The following is a 26,392-nucleotide window of genomic DNA, read 5'->3' as shown; positions in this document are numbered from 1 at the left end:
TCTTCAATGCAGATTGGAAAAAGCTCCGGGGTTGACCTTGGCATTGGCATGAAGGATGGGGGCGGTAATGTTGAAATTAACCTACAACCTATACCGTACGACCCAAGAAAAGAAAAAGACTCCGTATCCAAAGTTAGTTCAGCCTGCAGGATGCCTAGTTGACTCAGACTAATCATTGAGTGGCTTGAAGCTGAGGGGCCGTCTTCTTTAAGAGGCTAGGACCCATCGGTCTGGATTCATATAGGCTTCACGCTAACCTTGCGCTAATCAATCCTTTTCCTCAGCCAACAAAAATTGACAATAAGCGCCCCACTCGGGTGGAGATTGCGCTCACTTGTGAAATCCTTCTGCTACGGAGTCCTATGCCCTTCACTCCCACTTGACACTTGGGGCGCAAATGGCACTGTGGCTTCACAGGAGCGATAGGCCTTGAATTATGCACGTGTCTATTGGCCTGATGATATTTTCGTTTGGCCCCCACGGCGCATAGGTGGCGTTTCTGCAGGGAGGCATAAGCATCCTGACCCGCATCATGGTAGATAGGCAATTGGAACATATTCGACATGAGGGGTAGTTGAATGCGAGGCTGATGGAATCAGCAAAAAAAACTCAATCCCTTGAAACTTTTTTGCTTCATCAATTTCAATTTCTGCTTTTCATCATCTCTTATTGCATTATACCGTGCTTAATTGACTTGCTGGAATTGACCCGGCCGTTGCTACAATGACATCCACATCAACACATGTCCCGCCAGATGTGAGCATTGGCTACAGGTTGGAGGTTGGCACAACAGTCACCTTTGTCTGTGCCGTTATCGTCGTCAGCTTGCGCATGGTGGCACGTAGTATATACGCGAAGATGAGCTGGGACGACCTTCTGATGCTTCTAGCTCTGGTAATGCCTCCTACCCAGTTTCTGTCTCTAACCAACACTAACGTTTGCATTCATCAACAAGGTCCTTGCCCTCGTTGCAACAGTATTTGACTACATCTCTGTCAATCACGGACTCGGGCGACACCTAATCTATATCCACAAAAACGATGCAATCTCCGCCTTATACTACGACCTACTATCACAGGTCTTCTGCATCAACGCCCTCAGCTTCGCAAAAATCTCTATATGTCTGTCTTACCTTCGGATCCTGAAGGGAACCCGCCACTATGTGCTGCGTGTGGCTTGCTATCTTACTGCATTCCTGGTATTTGCCGTCAATACCGTGGTGATTATCTCGCTTTATGGGCAGTGTGATCCACCCCACAAATCTTGGAACCCGTTCCTACCAGGGAAATGCTGGGCATACAGAACAGAGATTGCACTGGTGTTACTCCAAGGAGGTAAAATTTCCATATTCACTCTCAGCTCCCAGTGGCTAATATCCCATACACAGCCTGGTCTGCCGTCACCGACTATTTCCTCTCCATCCTTCCTTTCTTCCTCTTCAAAGACCTCCAAGTCAGCCGGAGTAACAAAATAGTTCTATGTGGATTGATGGGACTTGGTGTGATGTAAGTTCAACAATGTCAACCCTTTTCTCTTTCCATAAACATGCTGACCATACTTTATAATACAGCACCGGAGTCTTCGCTACAATTCGCACCATTGAATCCGGCCTTGGTCTCAAGAACGGAACCAGCGATGTTTCCTACACAACTGTCATGGGTCTGATGTGGGCAGGAATGGAGCGCAACATTGCTATGATGATCGCCAGCGTACCGGCACTGCGCCCGCTGGCGGGGCCTATAGCAAATCTGACTTCGCAGACGATGTCTTACCTGGGCGTTCGCTCAACCAAGACTCAACATACATATGAAATGAACAACTCAGGCAATTCATATGAGAACAAGTCTCAGGGAAGCTCCAACCCAGCGAAGAAGTCGTTCTCAACGGCGGCCGTGGATAGGTCGACGAGTCTGGAGAGGATTCTACCGGAAATGGCGCCAAGAGATATTGTTTAGGGAGCTTTTTTAAGCAATTGTATATAGTGATATTCCTTCCATGTGATATTTGATGATTTCGCTGCGCCATAGACTGTAATCGATATACATGAAGCTAAATACTGATTATTTGGGGTCATCTCTACAATACTTAGTGATCCACGATGTTCCTGGTCTGGTATAGCACCATATTTGATTTGTAAGGTAGAAAAAATGGATACATACACTATAATGGCTCGGGAAGATTGAACTGCATCATTCGAAAATTCGAATACAAGGTCCGACTCAACTCCGGTGCATCGTTCTACCCCGCTATTATCAGCTCGTGGCTGATCATGATAGTAAGCCCTAGGCTTTAGCTGACGTTGCAATCAAGGCTGATAGTAATCTATTGCTGACAACGTATTCACGTGGGCACCTTGCTAGCGTCTCGGCAAACTAAATTTAACCAATACTTGGCGGCTCTATTGGGACATAATCCCGGTCTCCAAAAAAAACGTGGTGACTTGTCGGTTAACTCCGCCGAAGGATTGTAAGCCGCACGCCAAGCCCGGAGGATTGTTAGGATTCATGCCATATTTCTTGAAACGCCACCGAGGCACTGTTGTATACTAGGACCACCTACCCCAGGTGCATGGATCATTATAGGGCGTTCATTGGCGGGACGACCCGGCCCCCACTAAATCCACAGATTGTTATCGGAGCTGGAATGACCATGAAAAATAATCTTATTATTGAACCCTCAATTGCGCCTCATGGGGGCGGAATCCCGTAACTGTACACGTATTGTTCATACCATTACGCGCAGGTAAAGTCACCCGAAGGGCTGGGAATTTAGCGTGGGCTCATAATGATAAGCTAGGAGCTCTGTGAGATGCATTCGTTCAGATCGTATATATCAGAGCCATTGGCCATTCTATGGTAAATCAGTCAATAATCATATCATCAACAATGGTGTTCGAAAATCCCAAGATCGAGGTTCCTCCCAATTGCGGCCGGCGGCTGATGCCTACCGTGTTGGATGAGGTTGCGGAAAGTGATCCCCAGCGCGTGTTCGTCTCCGTGCCCAAGAGCGCAAATCTCGCCGATGGGTTTGAAGATATCACGTTCAGCACCTTTGCCAAAGCTGTTAACAAATGCGCGTGGTGGATCCGCGAGCAATTGGGGGAGAAGTCCATGCCGAAGACCATGCTCTACATGGGCCCATTGGACGTTCGGTACCTGATCATTATCTTAGCGGCTGCCAAAGCAGGCCACATGGTAAGCCAAGTTTACTCTGGACATGCCGGAGAGAAGTGCTCACATATCGATCTAGGCATTTTTCAGCTCCCAACGTAACAGTTTGGAAGCTCACCTCTCTCTGCTCGACAATTGCGGATGTGACACAGTCCTAATCCCCAGTCGCTCACCCGCAATTCTCAATTCCATCCTGGCCGCTCGGCCAATGCAGGAGATTTCCACTCCCGAAGTCGATTTCTTTTTTGAGGACCTAGACCAGGTCAAGCCGATGCCATTCAATCTCACATGGGAGGAGGCTAAGACTAAACCTTTCTGCGTTTTGCATACTTCCGGGTCGACTGGCATCCCCAAGCCGGTCTTCGTCACATACGGCACTTTTGCCAGCAATGACGCGCACCAACTCATCCCGTCCCTGGGAGGAAAACCTACACTGATCAACTACCTATCTGGCCAACGCCTTTTCCTAGCTCTACCCGTATTCCACGCCGCATGCCTCACCTTCACACTTGTCTTCAACATTTTCGGCGGGGTGACCTGTGTGCTCCCACCCCCGGGCCCACTTACTGCAGACCTAGCCAACGAAGTCTTCCTACATGGCAACCTCGATGGCGCCGTGATGGCCCCCTCCCTCATTGTCGACTGCTACAACAACAACAAATACTGCGTGAACATGGTCCAAAACCTCAAGTTTCTCGCCTATGTGGGTGGAGCCTTACCTGAGCCCGTCGGTAACGCACTCACTACCCGCATTAAGCTGCTCACAATGATGGGCTCCTGCGAGACTGCGCTGCACCCACTGGAGCTCAATGAAAGCCCCGACGACTGGCAATACCTGACCATCAGTCCCTGGCTCGGCCACAGCTTCCGTGAAGATCGTGATGGGCTCTCGGACCTTGTCTTTGTTCGTGACCTAGATTCAAAATATGAGCCATTCCAAGGCGTCTTCCGCACTTTCCCTGATCGATCTGAATTCGCCATGGGCGATCTTTTCGAGCAGCACCCCACTCGGCCAGAAGCGTGGGTTTTCCGCGCCCGCACAGATGATATTATTGCGTTTACCACTGCGGAGAAACTGAACCCAATCACCATGGAGAGTGTTATTGCCACAAACCCCAAGGTCAAGGGCGCCGTCGTGGGCGGACAGGGCCAGTTCCAAGCTTCAGTATTGATTGAGCCGTACAACCATCCCACCAACAAAGAGGCGGAGGAGAGCTTTATCAGGGATATTTGGCCTAGTATCCTTCAAGCAAATCGCGATTGTCCAGCTCATGGGCGCATCATGCGCGGGTTTGTCATGTTGACTAAGCCCGAGAAACCGATGCCGGTGGCCGGAAAGGGGACTGTGCAGCGGCACCAAGTATTGAAGCTGTATGCGGATGAGTTCCGGGAGTTGTATGAGCGAATGAAGCCTCATGTGAAGGAGGTAGCTGTCGAGAAGGAGCCACAGCCCCAGATCAATGGGGCCAGTGATGACCTGGATCGTAGGGTTCAAGAAGCGCTGGACCGGGTACTGCCAGGCGCGGTTGAGAAAGCCGTGCAGGCTGTGTTGGCTAAGATGCTAGCTGGATTCTCAGCACCGCAACAACAGATCGTTGCGCCCGTAGAGCGCACACCGGAAGCTGCCCCACCCGTGGTGAACGGACACCCGCCGACGCGGCCGAACGGAGAGACCGAGTCCGCCCCATCCGGTCCTCCCGATCTGAAGAAGCTCATTTATGACCAATTGGCCGAGAACCTGGATGTGCAAGAGGCTAAGGATGATTCGGACTTGTTCGATTTTGGACTGGACTCGCTGCAAGTAACGGAATTGGCTAACGCCCTAAATGCATACATCATCAAGTGGTGTCCCGGAAAGGATTTATTGGAGCCCAAGGCTGTGTATGACAATCCATCCGTGGAGAAGATATTGGCCCTAATGGAGGATGAAGTGAAAGCTTGAGTTGATGAGATGTAACTTGGGAGACAAAATGTCCATCTCCACTTTTATTTAACTTCTGTCAACTCTTTTTGGGTACGGCCCGCTACAGGTTATTTGTATATACCATGTTCTTCATGTTGAGTGATGGATACAAGTACTGTACTCAAATGAATATAATTTTTTTTGTTTCATTGTTCCTGCTATCAGTTGCAAGTAGTATGATACGAGATCCCGGTTAATTGAATTCTTAGACCAGATGCGTCCATACCGCCGTGCGAAAGCTGTTTCCTCCTTAGTAGGTGAGTTCAACTCTTTATGATCGCCAAGGTTGAATATCTCGCCATCCTTGTTCATTCTTCATTTATACCATCTTACCCTTAACATAAAGTTGAAAAATAGAAAGAAAGAAAAGACTTTGCAATATTCGTGAAAAACAAAAAGGAACTGCTCACGTCCAGATTTGAACTGAAGACCTCGGCATTACTAGTGCCGCGCTCTACCAACTGAGCTACGCGAGCTGTTATTGACACCTGAGGCAAAGAACGGCTACAATATCTGACAATGACTGAGTTGAAAGGGAAAAAAGGCTGCAACAGACATGAATGATTTTTATTTACTTTTCCATCTTACTCTTCAGGTCTCACATTCAACAAGACAGTTAGCAATCTAGAAGCTGTCACGACCAACAGTCTCATATATACATTGATCATCTTTCAAGTACCAATATTTAAACTCTGAGCCAATACTCCCCCGCCAATCCACCAACGACGCAAGCCCCCATCCACCACAACAGCCTCGCAAACCACATTCGGCAATCCTTGGGTTTGTCCAGCTGCACTAATCTAACCATGCTACCCAAAGCCATGGCTGTGCCCCCGACTGCACCGATCCAATATGACCATCCCCCGAACCCTAGTGTCCATCCCGTGGCCGCCAACAACCCCACCTCCACGGTTGCCAACCCACTCAGGACGATCTTTGTTCGCCCATGGCACAGCACTGCCATACTCAAGATTCCGGCTTTCAGATCATCTTCCAGATCTTGGTGAGCATATACTGTGTCATAAATCATCGTATGTACAACATACGAGACATACAGACACCCGAGGCCAATTTGCGTGGGAAGATCCATGTTAGAGAAACTGACTCCCAATGATCCGTACCCAATAGCTTGCGCGAATGCGAGTGAGATACCGAGTACCAATTGTGGGAAATGTGTGATCCGCTTGCAGAAGGGGTAAATTGCCATCGTAGCAACGAGAAGAGCAGCCGGGGTGGCTACAGTTTCGGGCGATGGCAGAGTGAACAAGGTGACGATCCATAGCCCGAAGACAAAAAGTGCAAAAACATGGGCTTGAAGAGAGGTGACTGCTCCACGCGCCACTGGGCGCGATTTGCAACGCGCAACAAGACGGTCGTATGGTGCATCTATCGCATCGTTATATGCACAAGCAGCGCCGCGGAGAAGAGTATTGCCCACAGTGTGCGTGATTGAGAGGGAAAGAAGGCTGAGCGGGGATACGTGTGAAATTGAAGATGGGGTCAAGATTGGGGATGCGGCTGCCAAAAAGGTTCCGATTAATGTGGGCACGAGCGAAGCGTATACTCCCGCGGGCTGGTGCAGCCGCAAGAGCTCGGCATATGGGACTAGGGAAGGGGGCAAGGTGGATAGAAGGCCGCCTTTTTTCGCTGGAGTAGCGACCGCGGGGAGAGAAGCAGCTGCATTGAGCTTCAAGGTGGTCTTGTCCGGCGTAATGACATGTTGCAGATGGGTGGTAGTGGAAGCCATGATGGGCGGATCAGAAGAGATTGGTCAATTGTGTCACGCGCACTGCAGGAAATTGCGAGTGTAATGCGTCAAAGATTATATCAAGTCGGAATTTATATCACCTCTCTAATCCATCGACAGGGCTATGCTAATGAACCTATGTCGCAGGGCTTTGTCTTAAGGCTGAATCAGCTAGGGCGTGCATGTGCATGCATTTGCATACATATAATATGATCTTACAGCTAGCAACAATGGTATAGACCACGTATTGGAGAATTCTGACAGATACGAGACGCAGTGGAGTGGATACAACGGAATGGCCACCAGATACGGGTTAATCAACGGACATATGGGGCTGATGGATGGACACGGGCTACTGACATCACCCGTCAGCCCATATAACTTGCTCGTGCCATGTTGCTTCACTTGGCCCATATTCAAAAAGAAGACTCAGCTATCATCATCATGTCCGAGTCTAAGCCCCAGACACTACTGTCAGCCCGTGGTAACCTGAATCTGACACAGATTCTTGGCCGCATCCCGCCCCAATTGCTCAACCCAACAGAGCGCCACAATGAAATTGATTTGTCGATGGCAGAGAATCGGCTCATCCGGGAAGAAATCCTGCAGCTGGCGAGATCTGCAATCGAGAATAGTCTTCGCTCCAAGGTAAGTCATACTCCAGCGCACATGTGCCCCACAGCTGACCTTGGCAGCATTTGGATTGGCCCAAGGGTTTCTTTGGTGACGCAGAACTACTCAAAATAATATCCACTGTCTTTCAGAATAGCTTTGGCCCCTATGCACCCGTGGAGTCCGACCATATCGCGGTGACTGCCGGCGCTGCCGCCGGTCTCGACGCTATTCTCTACAACATTTGTAATCCAGGCGACGGAGTACTCGTTCCATGTCCGTACTGGAGTAAGTGGCTGATCCAGCCCCCAAATCCTTCATATCTAATTATTTTAGGTGGATACGATGCTCTGTTTACACTACACTCGGAGGTTCGCCCAATTGGGGTGGTCGTTCCTTTGCTCGAAGACTCCTTTGGGCAGGCATTCATTACGGCACTAGAGGAGTCCTACCAAACAGCCCCTTGTCCGATCAAGGCGCTGGTATTGGCAAATCCACACAATCCCCTCGGTCGACCGTATCCCCGATCCATCCTGGAAAAATGCATTGCGTTTTGTCAGGAACGCAATCTCCACCTTATCTCCGACGAAGTGTTTGCACTCAGTAGCTTTACCAGTCCGGATATTCAAGATCCCGACCCATTTGTCTCCTGTCTGAGCATTGACCCGACCCAGTTTGGATGCGACCCGGAGCGTGTTCATGTCGTCTGGAGCATGAGCAAAGACTTAGCCGCCAGTGGCGTACGCTTGGTACGTTCTATTTTATCTACAGCCCTCCTCACAATATAAAGTGGATCGCCAAGAGATAGGCTCTGATCTACTTTTAGGGCTGCGTGGTGACACGTAACCGACCCCTGCGCAACGTGGTCGGACTCGTGGCATCTGTGCATGTATCGGCATTGTCAACGGTTTTCGCAAAGGAGGTCCTTGCTTCACCGCAGCTACCTGCGCTGTTATCGCTTAGTGCGGACCGACTGGGGGTGAGCTACACTACTCTGACGACTGCATTCAAGGCAATGGAGATTGAGTACTTCCCCTGCCACGCAACGGTATTCTTGTTAGCTCGGCTGGCCCCGCACGCAGATACCTGGGAAGAGGAGATGACGGCCTTCCGGGCTTACATGCAGGCGGGAGTTTTGCTGGTACCGGGTAAAGCCTATCATATGCCGGAGCGGCTGAAAGGTTGGATGCGGGTCACATTTGCCGTGACTGCAGATGAATTAGCGGAAGGAATTGGCAGGATTCAGAAGGTATATCGGAGTTTGGCGGCATGAGGATTTGGGGGCCATAGTGATTAGACGGACCAATCATATTTTTAGTGAATTTATTCTATGCGAGTGAAGTCCCTGCAGAGATTGTCGGAAACATTGTTCTGCATGTTACCTTGTCCCGGAAATAATAGCCGTTGATAATTACGAAGGACCACCTGGGTGGATCGTGCCTTTTGAAAATTACCAGTTGTAAATATGCAGGTGTGCGCAGGTACGGTACCTTATGTCCGGTATTGGACCCCAACATGGACCTGTCATGTGCACGGACTCTATATTATCCAAGGCTCCACTCTGACCATGCTCTTGGGATCAAGAATCACACGTGCGTTTATCAATTTGGCAGAACCATGGCAGCACACTCTGATGACGAAGCGGGGGGCCGGAATATGGAATGTTATCTTTAGGATCTGAATGATACTAACGCAGAATAGCTTCATGGGGGCGGTGCTCCTTGGGGCTCGCATGATGGCGAGTAATTACCTTTATCATCGGTGGCTCGGAAGTCTCGATGCTACAGGGAATACAGGAGGCCGAACTGTTGCGCGAAATGGAGATCACCGAAAAAGAAACTTCTTTGTCCAATATTTCACCGTTGGCAGATGTCGAGAAAGCATGGTTAAGCCATTCTGCTTCTTCGAGTACCACCTATATTCCTGACGAAATCTGCACCCCTTCACCGACCACGAAGCTATACTTGGACTCTCCAATTTTTGAAAGGATACCCTCGAGAGAGTACATATTCTGGACTATCTACCGGCAACTTTTTTCCGTTGTTTTCATTGCAAACCTAGCGGTCTTGATCTGGATTTTGGTCTGTGATCGAAGTATTGTACGTGTAGCCGATGCTACAGCCGCGAATTTTCTAGCTTGTGGTCTTGCCCGCCAGCCTTTGGTGGTGAACGGCTTCTTTATTACACTGTGTTCGATTCGCAAGTCTCTGCCTATTTGCCTCCGACGTATTGCTGCCAAAATCTATCAATATGGGGGTATACACAGCGGATGCGGAATTGCGTCTTTGTTATGGTACGTGGCGTTGGTGGTGCTGATGACCCGCGAGTTCTGCATTGCACCAACTCACACTCTAATTACCACCATCTCGCTCGTCCTCTCTCATGTCATCCTTGTGCTACTCCTAGCTATTATTGGAGTCTCCTACCCAGCTTTTCGCGTTCGTTATCACAACGCATTTGAACTAACCCATCGGTACTGCACCTGGGTAGTCGTTGCTCTCTTCCTTGCTCTTCTCATCATCTTTGCCAAGACGGTATCCTCTCACTCTCAAAGTCAATACCTTCTCCATTTTCCCGCATTTTGGTGCGTCTGCATCTCGGCTCTGGCTATTATTCAACCTTGGACTCGTCTGCGCAAAATCACCGTCCGCGCTGAGGTCCTCTCCTCACATGCTCTACGTCTGCATCTCCCAGGCTCCACCCGCTTCGGCAAAGTCATCTCGCTGTCGCGGAACCCTCTGCGCGACTGGCACAGTTTTGCTACATTCTCTGATCCAGAGTCTAGTCAAAATGTCGACTCCTCATTCTCTTTGATTGTTTCACGCGCTGGTGACTGGACATCTTCCATAATTGCCAATCCTCCAACAACCTTGTACACCCGTGGACAGAAGACCTACGGTTTCACCCGTGTGATGCGTCTCTTCCACCGCATTGTCCTTGTTGCTACAGGAAGCGGCATTGGACCTTGTCTGGCATTCTTGGCAGAAAAGCACAAGAGGCCTTCGATGCGCCTGCTGTGGCAAACTCGGGCTCCCACCCGGACGTACGGGTCTGAGGTGCTGGAGCTTGTACATCGACTTGATCCTGGTCCAATGATCGTGGATACGGATAAATGTGGCCGGCGAGTTGATTTGGTTCCCATGATTGCGGACTTATATCACGAGTCACAAGCAGAGATGGTCTGTGTAATAAGTAATCAGCGGTTGACGGAGGAGGTACTGTATCGATTGAGAAGTCGGGGGATAGCGGCGATGGGACCTTTGTTTGATTCATGATACTGGGCATTTGGGTCCATTGGCGGGCTGTTAAGTCGGCCAATCGATTCATGTATTATGTGTAGACGATATATCACATTCCATTCTATGTTTTGCAAATAGACTTTGTGATTGAAAAGCTGGTCTTACATCCCTTTTCAGCTTCATGAAACAATCTTTGCAGTTCAAAGGTTGTAGGTCGACCTGACTATTCGTGGAAATCGCGATAAAAGGCTTGTAGAGGTCAGGTGATTAGACACTGTAGATACCCCAGCGCTTGTCCCTTTTATTCTTCCTTCTTTTCTCCATGCCACTTTAAAGTATCTTATTTTCCCGTCGGTTGTTCACTTTCTGTCTCTTCTGGTTCTTGACCAGCACACCACGCTCTAACAGTGTATGAGCCCTCGTTCGTGAGCCTCGACTGAGTCTCACACCTGGTCACTGGACCCCTGCCTTGAAGGAGACCTTCGAGGAAAATCACCACATCTTTAAGGTACCTCATATAGCCATGCAAGGGCTCATGTCTAAGCTTTACCTCATACAGCACCAGGCCTTTCAAGATATCGTGCCAAAAGTACGCTACCCTACCTCACTCACACTTGAGAGGTACGCGATTTGCTTCTCCGTACCTTCATCCTGCCCCACCAAGCAGCACGATCCGCATGAACCTGCAGCATGTCAATCCCAATCGCTGGGATTGAACGCAACAGCCCGGCGCTCACAGCGACGACTGGCAATGACGATGATGTCCCCTTTGACACCACACAAGCTTCTCGGGACTAGGATTTAGTGGTGATTGAGCCTCGCTCCTCACAAGCTGATGGCTTACCAGCAAGCTCTTTTGCACTCTGTTGTCTGGGCATGACGCTAAAGAAGACTGAGGAGTATGATACATGGAAATGCCAGGTCATGGCAGCACTGAAGAGCTACGGCATAGATGCTCTTGTGGACTCGAGTATTCCCCGACCCTTGATGAATGACCCCAAGGCCAAGAGATGGTATAAGCTGTCAGTGAGCACCGGTACATGGCTGCTGGGAGGTATCTCAGGTGACTCGAATGCGAAGCTCAAGACACACTGCACAAAGCTGACGTTTGGAGATGACGTCCTTACCGCAATTCAGAAAGAGGTGCGGAAATGTGGGATTTATGGGAATATAAAGCTGTGGTAGAAGTACGACGAGATGAAGTTATCAGACTATCCCGATTTTGCAATCTATCTGGACAATTCATCATTATGCATACAAAGATGACTGAAAGTTCCATGGTATTAACACCTTATACCGCGCTCTTACGAATCATGACTCAGCTCTCCGCATACGCGAGCCTTAGAGACTCGGTCATGGAATCAGCACGTCTCAGCAACGTATCACCAGCCAATTTTACCAATATGTAGCTTCATGAGACCATCCACAACATCCGAGGATGTGTTTTCACACAGCAGACCACCATGATGGGATACGCAGCGACACAAGTCAACAAAGCTCAGAAGAAATTCGATCAAAAGGAGGTGCCTTTTAGCGAGCCGAAGAGAATAACACTTGACGGATATTATGCATTTCGCTAGAGATCAAGGTTTTGCGCTGCCGGGTGTGTTAAGAGGCCAGGCCATTGGACCCTGTAGATATCCTAGCGCTTCTCCCGCTTGTTCTTTCTTCTCTTCTCCAGACCTCTCTTGATTTCTAGGTCTATAATGCCACATTGTTCCGTATTCTCTTGGTTTACTGTCTCCTCTGATACCTGATCATGACACCGCGCGCTGACAGGGCTGCATGAAGGGTCTGTATTGTGTTCACTGTGCGTTTCACTCTTTTCATTCGGTAGAAGCTTTATGCAAGACTCCCACGGGTGCGCATAAAGATGTTGGAAGGCCTGCTGCGGGGTGCAAACTCCTCGTCGACAAGATATTCGATCTCAGAGCTATGTGGCACAAATCCCATCTGCCCGTACACATGACGCCCCATAGCTGACGCCTCAGTGATGGCTTCTAGATCCCCACGTCGCTGAGCCTCATCCAAACCCCACTGCACTAGTGCTCTCGCAATTCCTTTTCGTTGGTGGGTGGGATCAACGGCACACAGATCAAGGATCATGACCGCCGGTGGGTCTGCGGTAGACTTGGCCTTGATGACCTCGGCGCGCTGTCTATGCAGAGAGGCAACAGTCTGACAAAGGTAGCGCTGTTCGGCTTTGTTTCCGGGGTAGATCTCCTCGAGATTCATGACATCGCATAATTCTTCCTCTTTCACCGCCGGATCGCCGAACCCCGCTACACTAGAAGCCTGCACCCAAATGGCGAAGCCAGCAATAATGCGCTTGTTTTCCTGCTGCGGAGATGGAAGTGTGGCTTTGAGAAAAATTGTGTTGGGTCTGCCGTTCTTGTCTTTGGTGGTGTCGCGCCAGCGACCTACCATCCGGGCAGCTCCGAGGCTTCGACCTATGGAGGTTTCCCACCCTGGAGTCATGGCTATCCAGACGCCATCTTGCGCTTGGCGGCCGAATGCTTCGCAAACACAATCAAAGGCCTGAATTATATCTTCGGATTGGTCAATGGGCTCGATGCGCAATCCGCTCGCTTTGTTCATGGAAGACATGTTTAAGGCCTGTTTGGTGTGGATGGACAGGTGTGTCGTGTATGGCTGTGTGTGAATAAAGTATCCAAAAGGCTTGACGGAGGAACACTTGTCCTTTGTGTTCTGGTGAATGCCAATGCGCTAGCAAGAACGGGTGTGTATGCTTGGCGCTCTTGCTACGTCAGGTCGGGACAACTCCGAGGCATCATTCTTCCACAACTTTAATCAACTCACATTCGGCTTGACACGGAAAGTAATGTGAATTGTTCCAAAAGAAGAAGAGAGGGAGAAATCTATCCTCACTGGACAATTGTGTTACACGCCTGGAACCTGCAAGAAAAAAGTATGAAGAAGTATGAAGAATCCAAATCTGGAAAGGGCGTTGCTTTAAGGCTTTGCAATGAAGCTTAAGTATCAAGAGCACTGACTGCTCAGTCAAAAAAGAGAAAAAAAAAAGAGATGGCGCTGCCCGGAATCGAACCGGGATCGACGCAGGTTGGGAATTGTGGGTACAAGCCTCCACAGAAACCACAATGCGGCATTCTGCCATTAAACCACAGCACCCGATATCTGGAATTTTGGCAATTTTTGAGTTCATGGAGCTATGTCCGTAGACTACGATCAATAATACTACCAAGTATCAAAAAGATCAAAATTATTCAACTCTCTCCCACCCGCGGACGTTGAGTTATGACGAACGTTACAAACAACCACGGACTTGATTAACAAAAAAAAAGTGGCGCTGCCCGGAATCGAACCGGGATCGACGCAGGTTGGGAGTTATGGGTACAAGACACCAAAGAAACCACAATGCGGCATTCTGCCATTAAACCACAGCACCGGAATTCTGGACATTGGGCCAAGTTTATGTTCATTGAGCGAAGGTCCATATCCAAATCATATTCACCAGGCACGGATTACACGAAAGCTTGAAAATTGTTTAACGTACCACGGCCAAAAAAAAATACAAATTCCAAATGTGAGGTTGATTGACCATGCGTGCTTGACATCAATCAATATGGATCAAAAGGCAAAAAAGAAATCTCTCCCTCGGGGAATCGAACCCCGGTCTCCCGCGCTTATCGGTGTTAATGACAAGCGGAAATCATGACCACTAGACCAAGGAAGAGGAGATAGTCGAGTTTCCGCTCGACCACTTGGTGTTGGTTGATGTCCGTTAGAAGACACGTGGCTAGATAGCCCGCACTAATGAACAAGAAGATTATTGGTATGCGCAGTCAAGGTTTTCACACTCCGCTATCTGACTCGTACCCCCCCACCATATATATATATCTACGTAACAGTGCACCACATCACCATCAATACAATGATAATCAAAAGTTCAATCTTGGTAAGTGTAGAAGTAGTACCCGCACAATAGATCTCTCGCTTGATATCTTGTATAATAATGCTGAGTTTATTTCAAGATTCTCACCACTTACAAACAATTCCCATAGGTACTTCATATCAAAAAAATTCCCTCTGACCTATGGAATTACGTTCCCAAGGTTTCACGCTCCGACCAACTGAGCACACACCTTTGGAAGTACACCCCATTCCAAGTTTCTCTAAGACATTCTTTACTTTTCAATAAGCTCTGCGCGTAACTTAGATATGACTTTTTTCGTGTTTGGAGGGGAAAAGCACGTTCCACCCTTTCTTGTCAAGCTATCATTTCCTCCAAGTAGATTGCCAACCAAATGTCGAGGGGGTGTAGTTAAACTTTAGACGGTCGGGTTGGAAGTCGGGTGTTACTTCGTTGGATCAGAAGCTGCTTTCTGGTAGCGTATAGAGCTTCGACAACTGGTGCTTTTCTCTCTCCTTTCAATTTCCTCTCAAGTGTCCATAGTTATAAAGACAGGTGGAATGAGGCTTATCGTGGGTGTTCTGGGTCTAGTGGATACTTAGTGGGGTCCATCAAGCGATCACAGCAGCCATGCTGATTGAGTCGCCCCCATCATTCAATTTCCTTTGCTACATTGGTATCAGGCATAACACCCACTACGATGAAGATCTTAATGCTCCACGGTAAGTCTTCCCGCAAAAATACCAATCACCAAAGACGATACTGACCCACTCATTAGGATCCCGACAATCGGGCGAACTTTTCAAAGCCAAAATCCAGGCCATAGAAAAGCTCACCAAGCAAGCGCTCAACTCCGACGTTGAGTTTGTCTATCCGACAGCTCCATTCGCACTAGAGCCATTAGGCGAGGTCTCCGAACTACGCGACCGACATGGCACATGGCGCTGGTTCCAGTCTGAATCCTTCGAGAGTCTTAATCAAGGACTTGATAAGAGTCTAGATTTAATCGCATCTATCCTCGAGACGTCTGGACCATTTGATGGGATTGTTGGGTTCAGCCAGGGAGCTGCGTTAGCCGTCATGGTCGCCGCCATCCTGGAAAAAGATCGGGGAGCGGAATTCCGTCGCTTGGAGGCGGAGGGCGGGATGCCGTACCCCGCTAGCCTTACCAATGGTGGGCATCCGCCGCTGAAGTTTGTGGTGGCTATTTCAGGGTATAAGGCTTCACATCCGGCTTATCAGCCTTTCTATGAGCCACCTATCATGACGCCGAGTTTGCATTTTATTGGGGGTATGGACACTGTGGTTGACGAGGCTACATCAATGCGTTTGGTGGATTGTTGCCTTGGTTCCGCGGATGAGGCCAAGGCAAGCGTTATTCGGCATCCTGGAGCGCATGTTATTCCTAGTGGGAAACGACAACTTGTCGGAATTGTTCACTTCATCAAATCTTGCATTGAAGCGTGAAAAAGTTGAAGCGTGAAGAAGAAGCTATTGAAAAAATAGATATTTCGTTTTAGGCCTTTTAGGCACGCTTCTCATTCAATTCCGAGACCATGCAGGTTCTACGAGCAATGGTCCGCATTGTCCGAAGGGTTTCCCCACCACGTAGGGAACGGATGCGATGCTCCACTCGCACCCAGAACGGCAAACGACAGAACAAAGATAACTATCTGAGATCCTCCATCCATCGCGGCTCCAATAAGGTAGTTGTACTTATTGTAGATCTGTGGTAGCCGGCGTCGAAGGTAAAACTGAGAGAACACACCGACTGCGATAGAAGACCAAACCCACGAGGTATTACCATAGTAGTTGTATCCAGTATACAACGCGATCATAGGGGTATTGATAGGCCAGTTGCGCAGACGAGGCCAAACTCTGTTCAGACTCCAGTGAATGACTGGTAGGACGAGTCCGATGACAATCCCCATTGGCACAATCCAGTAATCTCCACTCAAACTGTAAATCCTTTTTGCCATGGCCCATGTGATAGCTTGCGAGTTCATGCTTTGGAGAGTTGAGCCACTCCAGATGCTGTTACCCTCGGGATCGAGAAGAATTTCCCTTTGGCTGCTGACAATTGTGCTCATCACGGCGTAATTCAAGCCTGCTCCGAGGAGGGTACCATAGATCTGGGTGCCGAACATGACTCGGTGAGGCACTTTGGTGTATTGACCTACCTTCAGCCAATTCGCTAGATTGACTGCAAGGAGGATGACCTGGTGCGACCAGCTGGCGAAATAGAGGTTGGCTAAGGGTCGGCCTGGGTGGACGGCACCGGCAACCATCTTGGACAATTGATTGGTTCCAACACCGGTTCCGTACAGTCCATATAGGATGCAGGAGAATGGTGCAATGAATGCGCCCACAAGGAGTGCAATTATGTATCCCCAGACTGGTAGAGTGGTCTCGCCTTTAGCAGTGACGATGATTCCGGCGATAAATGCAAGGCCAAAGAGCACGATATACCACCATTGTGGTACTTCTTTGTATTTCAACATGCCCTGATAATGTGGATCAGGCTGCTTTCTGGTACGTGCCTGCTTCCATGCAAGAACCATGTCCTTGCTGTAGAATATCAGCACATGCGATATTAGGGCTCCAATGGCAAGATTCTGTGTGAAATATCCCCAGACAGTGCTGGAAGTCAAGTACGGTAATCCTGTTGCTTCCAGTTTGGCTTCATCGATAATGCCTTGACTATTCAGAATAGATGTTGTCGAAAAAGTGCTTCCGTTGCTTGAGAAAAGCGACGTCGACATAAAAGGGAAGCTTTTAGCATTCCAAGTGTTACTGTAGTAAAGACCAAGCATGGCAGGGTACCAAATCACGTACCCAATCCAAGTGTTCACCTGTTGTTTGAATGGCAGCGACAAGTATGTGCTCTGGATATATTGCCAATCAAGAGAGAAGTTCAAGAGTCCCATCCCCTCGTTCGACGAGGCACCTCCAAAGACAGTCGCAAAGATCGTGCGGGTCTTCGTCGGCGCTTTCATCGATGCGAGACAAAATACCGAAAGACCCCCGGCCCATGGTACAATGTAGGCGGGGAAAAATTCCCAAGCTGCAGCCAAACCAAGAGCCCAACCGAACTTCTTGAGCCGCTCTTGATTTGCTTTCCGATCGAAATGTAGATTCTGGAAAAGCACGACTTGAGGTAGTGTTGACCAATAAACCATCTCAGCAGGATAGACAATCAGTGACCTCAACGCACCAGCCAAAACGAATCCGCACAGTGAGATAGAAAAGGTGGCCAAAACGGCAGTCGTGGCGGAAATGCCTCGGTCGTAGAACAATCTCTCGATGGCGTACACCTCCACTCCTGATAGACCGTTGTTGCCAGACGAGGCGATGAGGGATGCGACAACATGCTCCTTGATGCCGAATGGTTGTCCGAAATTGAAAAACTTGAATGTTTTCCGTAGCCAGCTTGTCTTGAGCCTGTCGGGATTCGGTGTGAAGAAAGCCCATGCTTCTCCAAATACAAAGACGAGTACTGTGTGAGATATTAGAGGATAAGCCGACGAGTGCGCATTGGAGGGGCATACATTGCAAAAATACCGCCGAAACTGAGACCTGGACTGGTTTGAAAGTGTAAAGCATAGTGATCACACTAGACAGTGCTGTGAAGACGGTGCCCAAAACGATCGAACGGAAAGTAAGCGACGGATCACCGTCATCTCTGGTCGATACAAGGAAATTGGAAACGTCAAGACCTGCTTGTGTCAGTGACTGGTTGGCATGCAATGGGTCCGATTGCAGTTACCATTTCGAATGACTGGATGGCCTTTGACATATTTCTCATTGTTGTCTCCTTGAAATCCAAGCTCATCTTGAACATCTTTCTCGTGAGTGGATTTCTCAACGATGTTATCATTCAAATCCACAACTTTCTCCGTCACATTTCTTTTCTTGTCCTCAAGCACGATATCCACAACCGTCTTGTCAACGGATGCGCCGATTTCAGCCATCGTTACCTGGAGGATGTGGGAACGCAAGCAACGAGGAACCGGTTGAGACAAGCGAATGGTGGAAGAAAGATCACAGGAGAGAGGAAAGGGTCCTTAGTAAATAAGGGTTCTTAGTAAATGACTTCTACCATTTCAATCAATTCCCCTAGTACCTGGAGCCAATCGTATCTGACCCCGATGCTCTCGCTAACAGGTCCTACTATAGTTAAGGTAATGGTGCGATTTGCAACGCAAATGATGTGTTGGTTTTACTTCCACTTATTTACCAGACCAACCACAGACTATAAGGGTCTGTGGACGCTAAAGCCCAACAAAAGAGGGGCAGAAAGTAGTAAATGACCGAGTCACATTGGCCGTGCAAAGTCATTGACAAATGGAAATTGCGCAATTATAGCCTGTCATGCCGAAGTAGAGTCAAGCTTTGAACTGGCCAGTTACACTTCTTCCCGCTGCCTTCAATGTGGGGCTGTACACCAGTAAATTGATAATTCGCTTATTGTGGGACACGCTGCAGGTTTGGGTAGCATCGGCTATCTGCAAAGCATTACGGGCTTAGTACAACGAATGTGACACCGGTCTTCGAGGGGTTCCCGGTCGTTTAATCCTAGAAATCAACTCAAATTTAATATGACTAACTGCATCACATCTGCTTAGTCACCATATACCACTGCCCCCCACCACACTAAGTACTAATGCGTGTAAAAGAAAATTTAGGGGTATGAATAAGAAATTCATGTATTTTTGCTCAATTTCATGTCTTCTTTCCGAGCCTGAGGTGCAGGTCGCGTATAGCTTTTTCAGAAGACGCACATTTAGTTTAACTCTTCTATTCTGATAAGGCAACAATAGCTCAACCTGGGGGATGGTAGTTTGAGACAGACAAACAATTCCTATTAAGTAAAAGATTATACCCCAGAATACGTGTTTCTACCGGAGTTTAAGAAATAACTTCTAAAGAGCTTGCCACCACGAGACAGAGATAAACAAAATATGGGGGGTAAAACGAGATTCAAGCATTTCAATCAAAGTATCGGAACTCAGATTTCGAGTCTCTTTTGCAACAACCGTAATACCCAATTGTTGATGCCAGTATCCTCTTCGGCATGTTTCAGCTCTACTTCTATCATCCTCTGCAGTGCCAAGACAACGCCCTTTGCATACTCAAGCCCCCCAGCCGAGGTGATTCCCTCCAATGCCAACTCTCGGATTTCGGGGGCTAAGCCGTTGCCTGTCTTCCGCAGCTGCAAGATGTTACGTAGGCGGTCACAGAAGGGCGTTACTTCACTCATGGCGTGAATTAGAGGTAGAGAGATCTTGCCTTCGTTAATGTCCTCTGCGAAACCTTTCTGTTTCGTGTACTATGCATGCTCTGTTAGCACAGCCCATCTGCCTTTTTCACAGAAGGCGGCAAATAAGATGGAGGATAAACATACCTCTGAATCCTTGAGGTTCATGTAGTCATCGCGGGCTTGGAAAAAGCGGCCTAAAACCTTCATCAAGACACTGAGGTCCAGGTCTTTGTTCCGAGTCGCTTCTGAGCGCATCAACTCAGCCACAAGCACAAACAGTCCGCCCGTTTCTTTATTTTAGTTGGCGTATTAGTATCATACTTGATCAGACTTGGGTAATTTGATCCACTCACTGCCATCAACCATAGCAAAGTACTCCTCTTCTGTAGGTACCTGTGTGTGCTGTTTCCAGTAGAGATCCATTCCCTGGCCAATATGACCTTCTATCAATTTCTCCGTGAAGATTGAGACTGCTTTTGGAGACAGAGTTCCCACAGCTTTCAGTGCCTTGAACATCACAAGGTTTGCAGAATTGATTGTCTGAGCTACCCCAAATATGGTATGAGTAGCGGGGCAGCTGCGTCGCAGTTCAGAGTTATCCTCAATGTCATCAATCCTAAATTGTATCGCGTTAGGTTTAAGAGGAGCCAATAGAAGGAAATAAGAACACGAAAAGAAACAAGGGAAGACTCACATCAAGGAAGAAGCGTGCAGCAGATTTGTGATTTCCTGAATCGTTTCCAGAGATTTGGGTGGGACATGATACCAAGCATCGAGCCCATCAATCGCTGAGTTCCGTACACCCTTTGACGGCAAAGATTTGAGATATGAAAAGGGTGCGAGGACCATCTGCTGCTGTGTCAGTCTTTTTGCTGGTGATTTCGGTTGGTTGAGCTCACGCTTTCATATTGGTCGATTTGTGGAACATCCGTACTAATCCCACCAATGACCTTATCATTTGAGTGCCCATTGCTCGTTGGTGCAGTTGAACCACCACCAAGGTCTTTTTTGGTATTTTCCATGCCGGTACGTGAGATAGGAAGACTCAGGCTGTCTGCAGGGTTCGAGCACTCGACATTCTGATGCGCAATGCGAAGAGCGGGATATGCATCAATCGCACTTAAATCGTAGCGTGCAGTGGTCATGCTCCACGCAAAATTCCCTGCTGTGACGAGATCAAGAAGTAAAAACCAGTCTTGTATCTTGTCTGTTATCTTGCCTCGAGCCAATAAATCGGCCTTCTGCTGGCAGTATTTCTTTTCGCGGTTGACAATCTCGGACCGCAGCATGATCTTGGCTTCTTTCCAATCAACATCGTACCACTTCATGAAAAGAAAAACAGCGTTTACTATCTCTCCAACTCCTCCATTTGCTTGGTTGTTTTGTAATTCCTTCTCCCAGGAAAAGTAGTCGTTTACTAGGACCCAAGCATCATACGCTGCACTTGTGACCGCAGACGTCTGCTCAACTTCTGCTTCTGTCAGTTTGAAGTCCATTGAGAAACATAATAGACTCATTGTCCACCTGCAAACCATAATCAGTCTCTGTTCGCCAGCCTTGGGGAGAATCGTCGTACGGGCACCCAGCGTCAACCACACGGAAAGGCAGATAGTCATCCAATTTTTTGAAGTTGAGATCTCGAATCTTCACGAAAACGTTTGACATCTCCTTCCACAGACGGAGGCACTCTCTTCCTTGCGCTGGATCAATGTCCATGAGCTCGACGGCCATTTTTGCCTGCAGTTGTCTCCTCCTCACGTGATCCTTGCTTCCAGCGCTCACTTCGGCGTCGAGATCCAGGCCTTCGACCAACTCATTGTTTTTTTCCCAGAGCTGAGACAAGAAAGATATAGAGTTATTGATTGGGTCAAGATTTCCATGATGCAGCGGCCACACTTACCTGCGACTCATGTTTTTTCTCGGCATACTCAATGACTAAGGAAGTGGTATTAGAGAGGCTGAAGTGACAAGTTCTGGGGCACCAACTTACCATCATCATGGATATATGCATATTCAACCATGTAGGTAGTTAGTGCAAGCCGCTCTGGGATAGCCTCAGATGCACATAAAGCTGTGAAGTTGCCCACTGTCGGGTTGATGCATCCGACCGCATAACTCTTTTGATTAGAGTTCCGGAGAGCATCGGCACGAGCCGTCCCGGCTGAGTCAAGGAAATCCACTTGGCACTGCCAGGAACCTGCATCGGCAAGACGGGCATCAGAGTGAATGCGTGGTGTGAATTGACAGAAATATTCGTCCTTTTCGTAAAGATGAGGAGAAAGAGGGATGGAATGCTGAATGAATGTCTTTCGATCGGCAGAAGGATGGCCATCATCTAGGAGCGTAACTCCAGGCATTGCGTTTGACGATCGCCGCGAATTTGGCAATAGGAGTAATGATATGCTCAATATCGCAATCTTTCGCAAACTATAAGTAGTTCTTCATGACTGTAGTGTCTTTGCTTTGGCTCAAGAAAGATGATTATCTGCAAACGGACCACTGTGACTGTGTTGTTATCTAGATATGAATTTTCAACATTAGGAGGTATCGTCTGCGTCACTACCTACCCAAGAATGAAACCAAAGATAGCCCCGGGCTAGGCCTTTGCAGGCTTCATGTGTAGCTAGGGGGCATAATTGGAAGCCTTTGCATGACACCGACAGTAGAAGGCTTTCTACCCTTTACATCACCACTACTGCATGCAAGTGTACCCTTCATGAGGACCTTGACCTAGATCCGGATGAGATAAATACATAAATGTAACAACAGGCAAGTAGGATCTAAACGTTACGTCTGGCAATGTGGCAATGTGGCTAGAATTGCTTGTCACTCTAAGCTACTAGACTCATAAGATTGGGGCCGCCGAGAAGATAAAGAGATACGCGGAAGAATACAAAAAAAGACGGATACTGTGACGTCTGGCTCAGAGGCAACCAGTGTTAAGAATGTAACTGGCTATAGGTAAGATTATGAACACGGGAACGGGGAAGCAGCCCGTACGCACGTCAGATCCACTTCCTTGAGAGCGAGAGCGAAAGGCCCACTTATGGTGGACCTTGGAATGTCAGTTATCAGGGAATCTGCAGCTGCGGTAGATGCTTGGGCACTCAATCATGCGAGGATCTGGCTTTCTTTTCTTACTATTGGCCGAAGTGCGCCAGAGCACCCCTTGAACATCATTGGGCGTCATCTTGACTGAGTCTGCAAAAGGTCTCAGCCACGGACCCGTTGTAGTGTATATACTCGAAGTAAAGTGCATTGCAACGGTCGCATCTATCTTGGAGACTGCAAATGAGCCCATTCCGTGGTTGGTCTTGAACGGCGGGACTAAGGGAAAGACGACATACATTATGGCGCGAACTCGAGTTCGGTACCAGGTCGTGCAACACATTCCCGACTATAAGTTTGACAAAAGGCCGCAAAGTCCATAGTTGCCTTTTTGTTGTGGGACTCCGAACAATCGAAAGACTCTCGTGAATTGTCAGGAAATTCAATATCCATCCGATAGCCATGGCCTTGAGGGGACTTGAGGGGCTCAACGCTCTTGGTAAGCAATGCAACCCAAATACGACTCGATAGTATTACTACTTGCTGTGGTTGGTCTAACTAAAACGTGGAGTATCTGTATAGGTAAACTCCCTGCTCTCCTTGAAGATCTTCCAAATTTTCTCCAAAGCTACGAAAAGGCGATGTTGGGTCTGGCACACATAACTGAGTTTGTGATAAGCTCTATGGAAGGCTGTAAAGCATTGATATCCGTGCTTCAAAAATACATGGTCAAATTCCGAGATGCTGTTAGCAAAATAATCCAGAGCGATTTTGTCGGCCATATCCGAGATGCTATCAGCAGAATGAGCCAGAGCAGTTTTGTCGGCGGTCTCCGAGTACACCCATACCTAGCTGCCTTCCTTCTTCTCGCCCTCCTCGGTTTCAGCGTTTCCTTTTTTCTTGTGTTCTTTGCTTGCTTGTCTCTCAGTGCTGTTGCTATGGTGCCGGTATTTTCTCTTTTCATGGTGGTCCTGGCGACGCTAATGCCGATGGCAATATGTGGCGTTGGTGCATTGGGCTGCAGCTTGTGGGGTTACAAGATTATGTCTTGTAAATACCAATCGCTGAAGAAGTCGTAAATCATAGGATTGGTTGGTGGGACTGGATGTGACGAACTCCTGATACCGTTTCTGGTTAAGGTCTAAATATCAGGAAGATTAACTTCGATTCTAAGTTCTTAGGATAAGGACAATCATGTTGGCATTTTTGAACTTTTCTCAAACCCTCCAGGGCTTCGATTGAATACAAGCCACTTGAATGAAATATTGATCGCAACAAATATGTTATTGTACCAGATGCCATTAAAGTGGCTCGATCTCGCTTCCTTGCATCATGGCTTTGTGGCTTTGTGGCTTTGCTCGAGGACGAGTAATCTAAGGCCAACAGCAATAACATTGCCTGGCTGAGGGTGATGATAAGGCTGTCAACTAATGTCCATCCATACCTTAGCCCCATATCTAACAGAGAAGTAATTGCGATCAAGAAGATCACGTAGGCCATCCAGATTTTAACACGAAAATTAAAGGGTCCATATTCAGGTCACTGAATTATATGTGAAGACAATAGCTTCCGCAGCAGACACTGCAAGCTTCGCGTATTTCGAAAAGCTAGAAGCAGAGTCTCGCGAGTTTGGCGGTAGATGCTTCATGCTTCATGCGCCTAGAGCGCTGTCGCTATAGAAAAGAACTTGCGTGAATCTAGGGTGGTGGAGTGTTATGGTTGGATCACCTGACCTACATGCCACTTCGTTCCTTTTCATGCCACATATTACCACCACATACCTTCTATACAATCTTGTACATTCAGCGTCTTACAAGTTGCTTTTGGGGACCATAGAACGGATTCATAATGTCAGGACAAGCATATGACTACGGCACAGTGTCTTAGGCTGAACCGGTCCCAATGACTGTAGAAACACGGTAACACTAGGGTATTTTCAGTGAATCTTATTCATATATAGATCCTGAGCTTCTTGGTGTCTTTAAGTAAATTCCACATGATTTACAGCGAAGAACTTCATTAGTGGTCTGTTCTGTCCAGAAATGTGCAGTATATCGGGAAGGAATGGCTTGACTTAGCTGTAGCTCACTCACCCAGCTCATCTCCGGTCCATGACGCTAAAGCGGTGCTCATTAATGTCTTACCTGGGCCGCAGCACCGCACGACATGATAGTTATTTGAACTGAAGAATGTAGGTTTAATCACATTCCTCCATAGTACATACGACCATAGGGTGTGGAGAACAGGGCTTCCCGTCCGCTCAGCCGTACTTAAGCCACACGCCGGTTAGTTAGTAGTATGGTGGGTGACCACATGCGAATCCTGACTGTTGTATGTTTTTGCATTTTGAATTTTGTTTACTCATCTGTTCTTGATTTAAAAAGTGGATAGTACTTATGATTGGAGCTTTGGACAGTGGGTGACAGAGATAAAGACTTTTTGTTTTATACGAAGCTGGCGCTCCTACCGCGTTTTTTGAATAGAAGCGCCAATTAGTATGCCGTACTGGTTCAGACTTTACAGCAAAACTTTGAGCACTGTGCTAAAGAATAGATGGTACAACTGAATTGAAATAGGTGGAAATGGAATCCTACTCTCATAGGAATCAATGAAATGCTTACGCTGCCTGATGCACCGCCTTGGAATTTCGTGACTGCTATGACTTGCTTACCTTCATTGAATGCGAGAATAAAATGTCTGGCTCTGGTTTACCATCTTACTAGCAACTATCTATCCTTCTTACAATCCGTCCAGTTGAGTTTTATATCTTCTATACCTGGAGACATTGTCCTGGGGCCTCATCCATTTCTTTCAAGGGTCACTGCTGCTCACTGCTCGTAATTGCTGACCTCAAGCTATTGGTTAGTCAGGACTGGCGTGCAGCAGGTATCGGTGCCATCGCAATAGCCTCCCACTCCGCACGCACCTTGGGTCGAAATTTCGCGTTGAATAGACCATTGGTGTTGCGCCACGTTTGTCTGTTTCGTGATCCCCCCCCACAGGGCCTTATCACGCAAGCCAAGCCCTCTGCATAATGCCTGGAAAACCTGAACTCAAGGGATGCAACCGCCTTATATCGCCCAGAATCTTTGCATTCATACACCCGGTAATGCGGACAACCACCATCCGCCAAGTTCTTACCGCGGGGCTGGTTCCATTGTCCAGGAATCTTCGTGAGAAAGCGCAGCGCAGTCGCAAGGTATGAAGACCCGTCCACCATGTCTGCCTCCACCAACTGACCTTTTCCAATCTGAGCCAGTGACAAAAGAGTGAAAAAAATCCCCGCAAGGCAGACCAACCCACAACCGGCAAAGTGGGCAGGAATATTCCGGACTTGGCGGCAGAGGACGCTTCAAAGTGAACGCGAATGGAAGGCCCAAGCATCGACAAAACACCGAAGACTGCGAGGTAATTCGGATCGTGAGCTGCTATGGCCGGATACTTTCCATCAAGATGAAATT

At 48.1% G+C, this 26,392-nt stretch overlaps 10 protein-coding genes across 10 annotated transcripts; 6 read left to right on the top strand and 4 right to left on the bottom strand.

The window, feature by feature from the left end:
* Positions 1-723: 723 nt before the first annotated feature.
* N7503_003537 (uncharacterized protein) lies at positions 724-1,955 on the top strand (the record flags this gene model as incomplete). The annotated part of the gene is made up of 4 exons (XM_057063084.1): positions 724-894; positions 956-1,334; positions 1,388-1,505; positions 1,571-1,955. The coding sequence occupies 4 exons, from the start codon at positions 724-726 to the stop codon at positions 1,953-1,955; spliced, it is 1,053 nt and encodes a 350-aa protein (XP_056923999.1).
* An 878-nt stretch (positions 1,956-2,833) lies between these two features.
* On the top strand, positions 2,834-5,112 carry N7503_003536 (thioester reductase domain-containing protein; the record flags this gene model as incomplete). The annotated part of the gene is made up of 2 exons (XM_057063083.1): positions 2,834-3,194; positions 3,250-5,112. Exons 1-2 carry the CDS (start codon positions 2,853-2,855, stop codon positions 5,110-5,112), a joined length of 2,205 nt encoding a protein of 734 aa, XP_056923998.1. The 5' UTR covers positions 2,834-2,852.
* A 706-nt stretch (positions 5,113-5,818) lies between these two features.
* Positions 5,819-6,880, bottom strand: N7503_003535 (4-hydroxybenzoate octaprenyltransferase; the record flags this gene model as incomplete). Its single annotated transcript, XM_057063082.1, has 1 exon — positions 5,819-6,880. One exon carries the CDS (start codon positions 6,878-6,880, stop codon positions 5,819-5,821), a length of 1,062 nt encoding a protein of 353 aa, XP_056923997.1.
* Positions 6,881-7,324: 444 nt separating this feature from the next.
* Positions 7,325-8,765, top strand: N7503_003534 (pyridoxal phosphate-dependent aminotransferase; the record flags this gene model as incomplete). Its single annotated transcript, XM_057063081.1, has 4 exons — positions 7,325-7,528; positions 7,576-7,780; positions 7,829-8,241; positions 8,319-8,765. 4 exons carry the CDS (start codon positions 7,325-7,327, stop codon positions 8,763-8,765), a joined length of 1,269 nt encoding a protein of 422 aa, XP_056923996.1.
* A 544-nt stretch (positions 8,766-9,309) lies between these two features.
* N7503_003533 (uncharacterized protein) lies at positions 9,310-10,767 on the top strand (the record flags this gene model as incomplete). Its single annotated transcript, XM_057063080.1, has 1 exon — positions 9,310-10,767. The coding sequence occupies one exon, from the start codon at positions 9,310-9,312 to the stop codon at positions 10,765-10,767; it is 1,458 nt and encodes a 485-aa protein (XP_056923995.1).
* Positions 10,768-11,607: 840 nt separating this feature from the next.
* N7503_003532 (uncharacterized protein) lies at positions 11,608-11,916 on the top strand (the record flags this gene model as incomplete). The annotated part of the gene is made up of 1 exon (XM_057063079.1): positions 11,608-11,916. One exon carries the CDS (start codon positions 11,608-11,610, stop codon positions 11,914-11,916), a length of 309 nt encoding a protein of 102 aa, XP_056923994.1.
* Positions 11,917-12,573: 657 nt separating this feature from the next.
* Positions 12,574-13,338, bottom strand: N7503_003531 (GNAT family N-acetyltransferase; the record flags this gene model as incomplete). Its single annotated transcript, XM_057063078.1, has 1 exon — positions 12,574-13,338. One exon carries the CDS (start codon positions 13,336-13,338, stop codon positions 12,574-12,576), a length of 765 nt encoding a protein of 254 aa, XP_056923993.1.
* Positions 13,339-15,323: 1,985 nt separating this feature from the next.
* On the top strand, positions 15,324-16,090 carry N7503_003530 (alpha/beta hydrolase; the record flags this gene model as incomplete). Its single annotated transcript, XM_057063077.1, has 2 exons — positions 15,324-15,345; positions 15,402-16,090. 2 exons carry the CDS (start codon positions 15,324-15,326, stop codon positions 16,088-16,090), a joined length of 711 nt encoding a protein of 236 aa, XP_056923992.1.
* A 98-nt stretch (positions 16,091-16,188) lies between these two features.
* On the bottom strand, positions 16,189-18,594 carry N7503_003529 (OPT family oligopeptide transporter; the record flags this gene model as incomplete). Its single annotated transcript, XM_057063076.1, has 3 exons — positions 16,189-18,119; positions 18,172-18,339; positions 18,390-18,594. The coding sequence occupies 3 exons, from the start codon at positions 18,592-18,594 to the stop codon at positions 16,189-16,191; spliced, it is 2,304 nt and encodes a 767-aa protein (XP_056923991.1).
* Positions 18,595-19,631: 1,037 nt separating this feature from the next.
* On the bottom strand, positions 19,632-22,240 carry N7503_003528 (bifunctional terpene synthase/polyprenyl synthetase family protein; the record flags this gene model as incomplete). The annotated part of the gene is made up of 8 exons (XM_057063075.1): positions 19,632-19,952; positions 20,028-20,173; positions 20,237-20,499; positions 20,578-20,732; positions 20,783-21,354; positions 21,416-21,716; positions 21,784-21,818; positions 21,874-22,240. 8 exons carry the CDS (start codon positions 22,238-22,240, stop codon positions 19,632-19,634), a joined length of 2,160 nt encoding a protein of 719 aa, XP_056923990.1.
* Positions 22,241-26,392: the final 4,152 nt, after the last annotated feature.

The sequence above is a fragment of the Penicillium pulvis genome (assembly GCF_028828015.1).
Source record: "Penicillium pulvis strain IBT 33274 chromosome Unknown contig_1_segment0_segment0, whole genome shotgun sequence".
In the NCBI taxonomy this organism is placed as follows: Eukaryota; Fungi; Ascomycota; class Eurotiomycetes; order Eurotiales; family Aspergillaceae; genus Penicillium; species Penicillium pulvis.
Note: the sequence above shows the minus strand (reverse complement) of the source record. Positions and strands in the feature narration are given on the sequence as shown.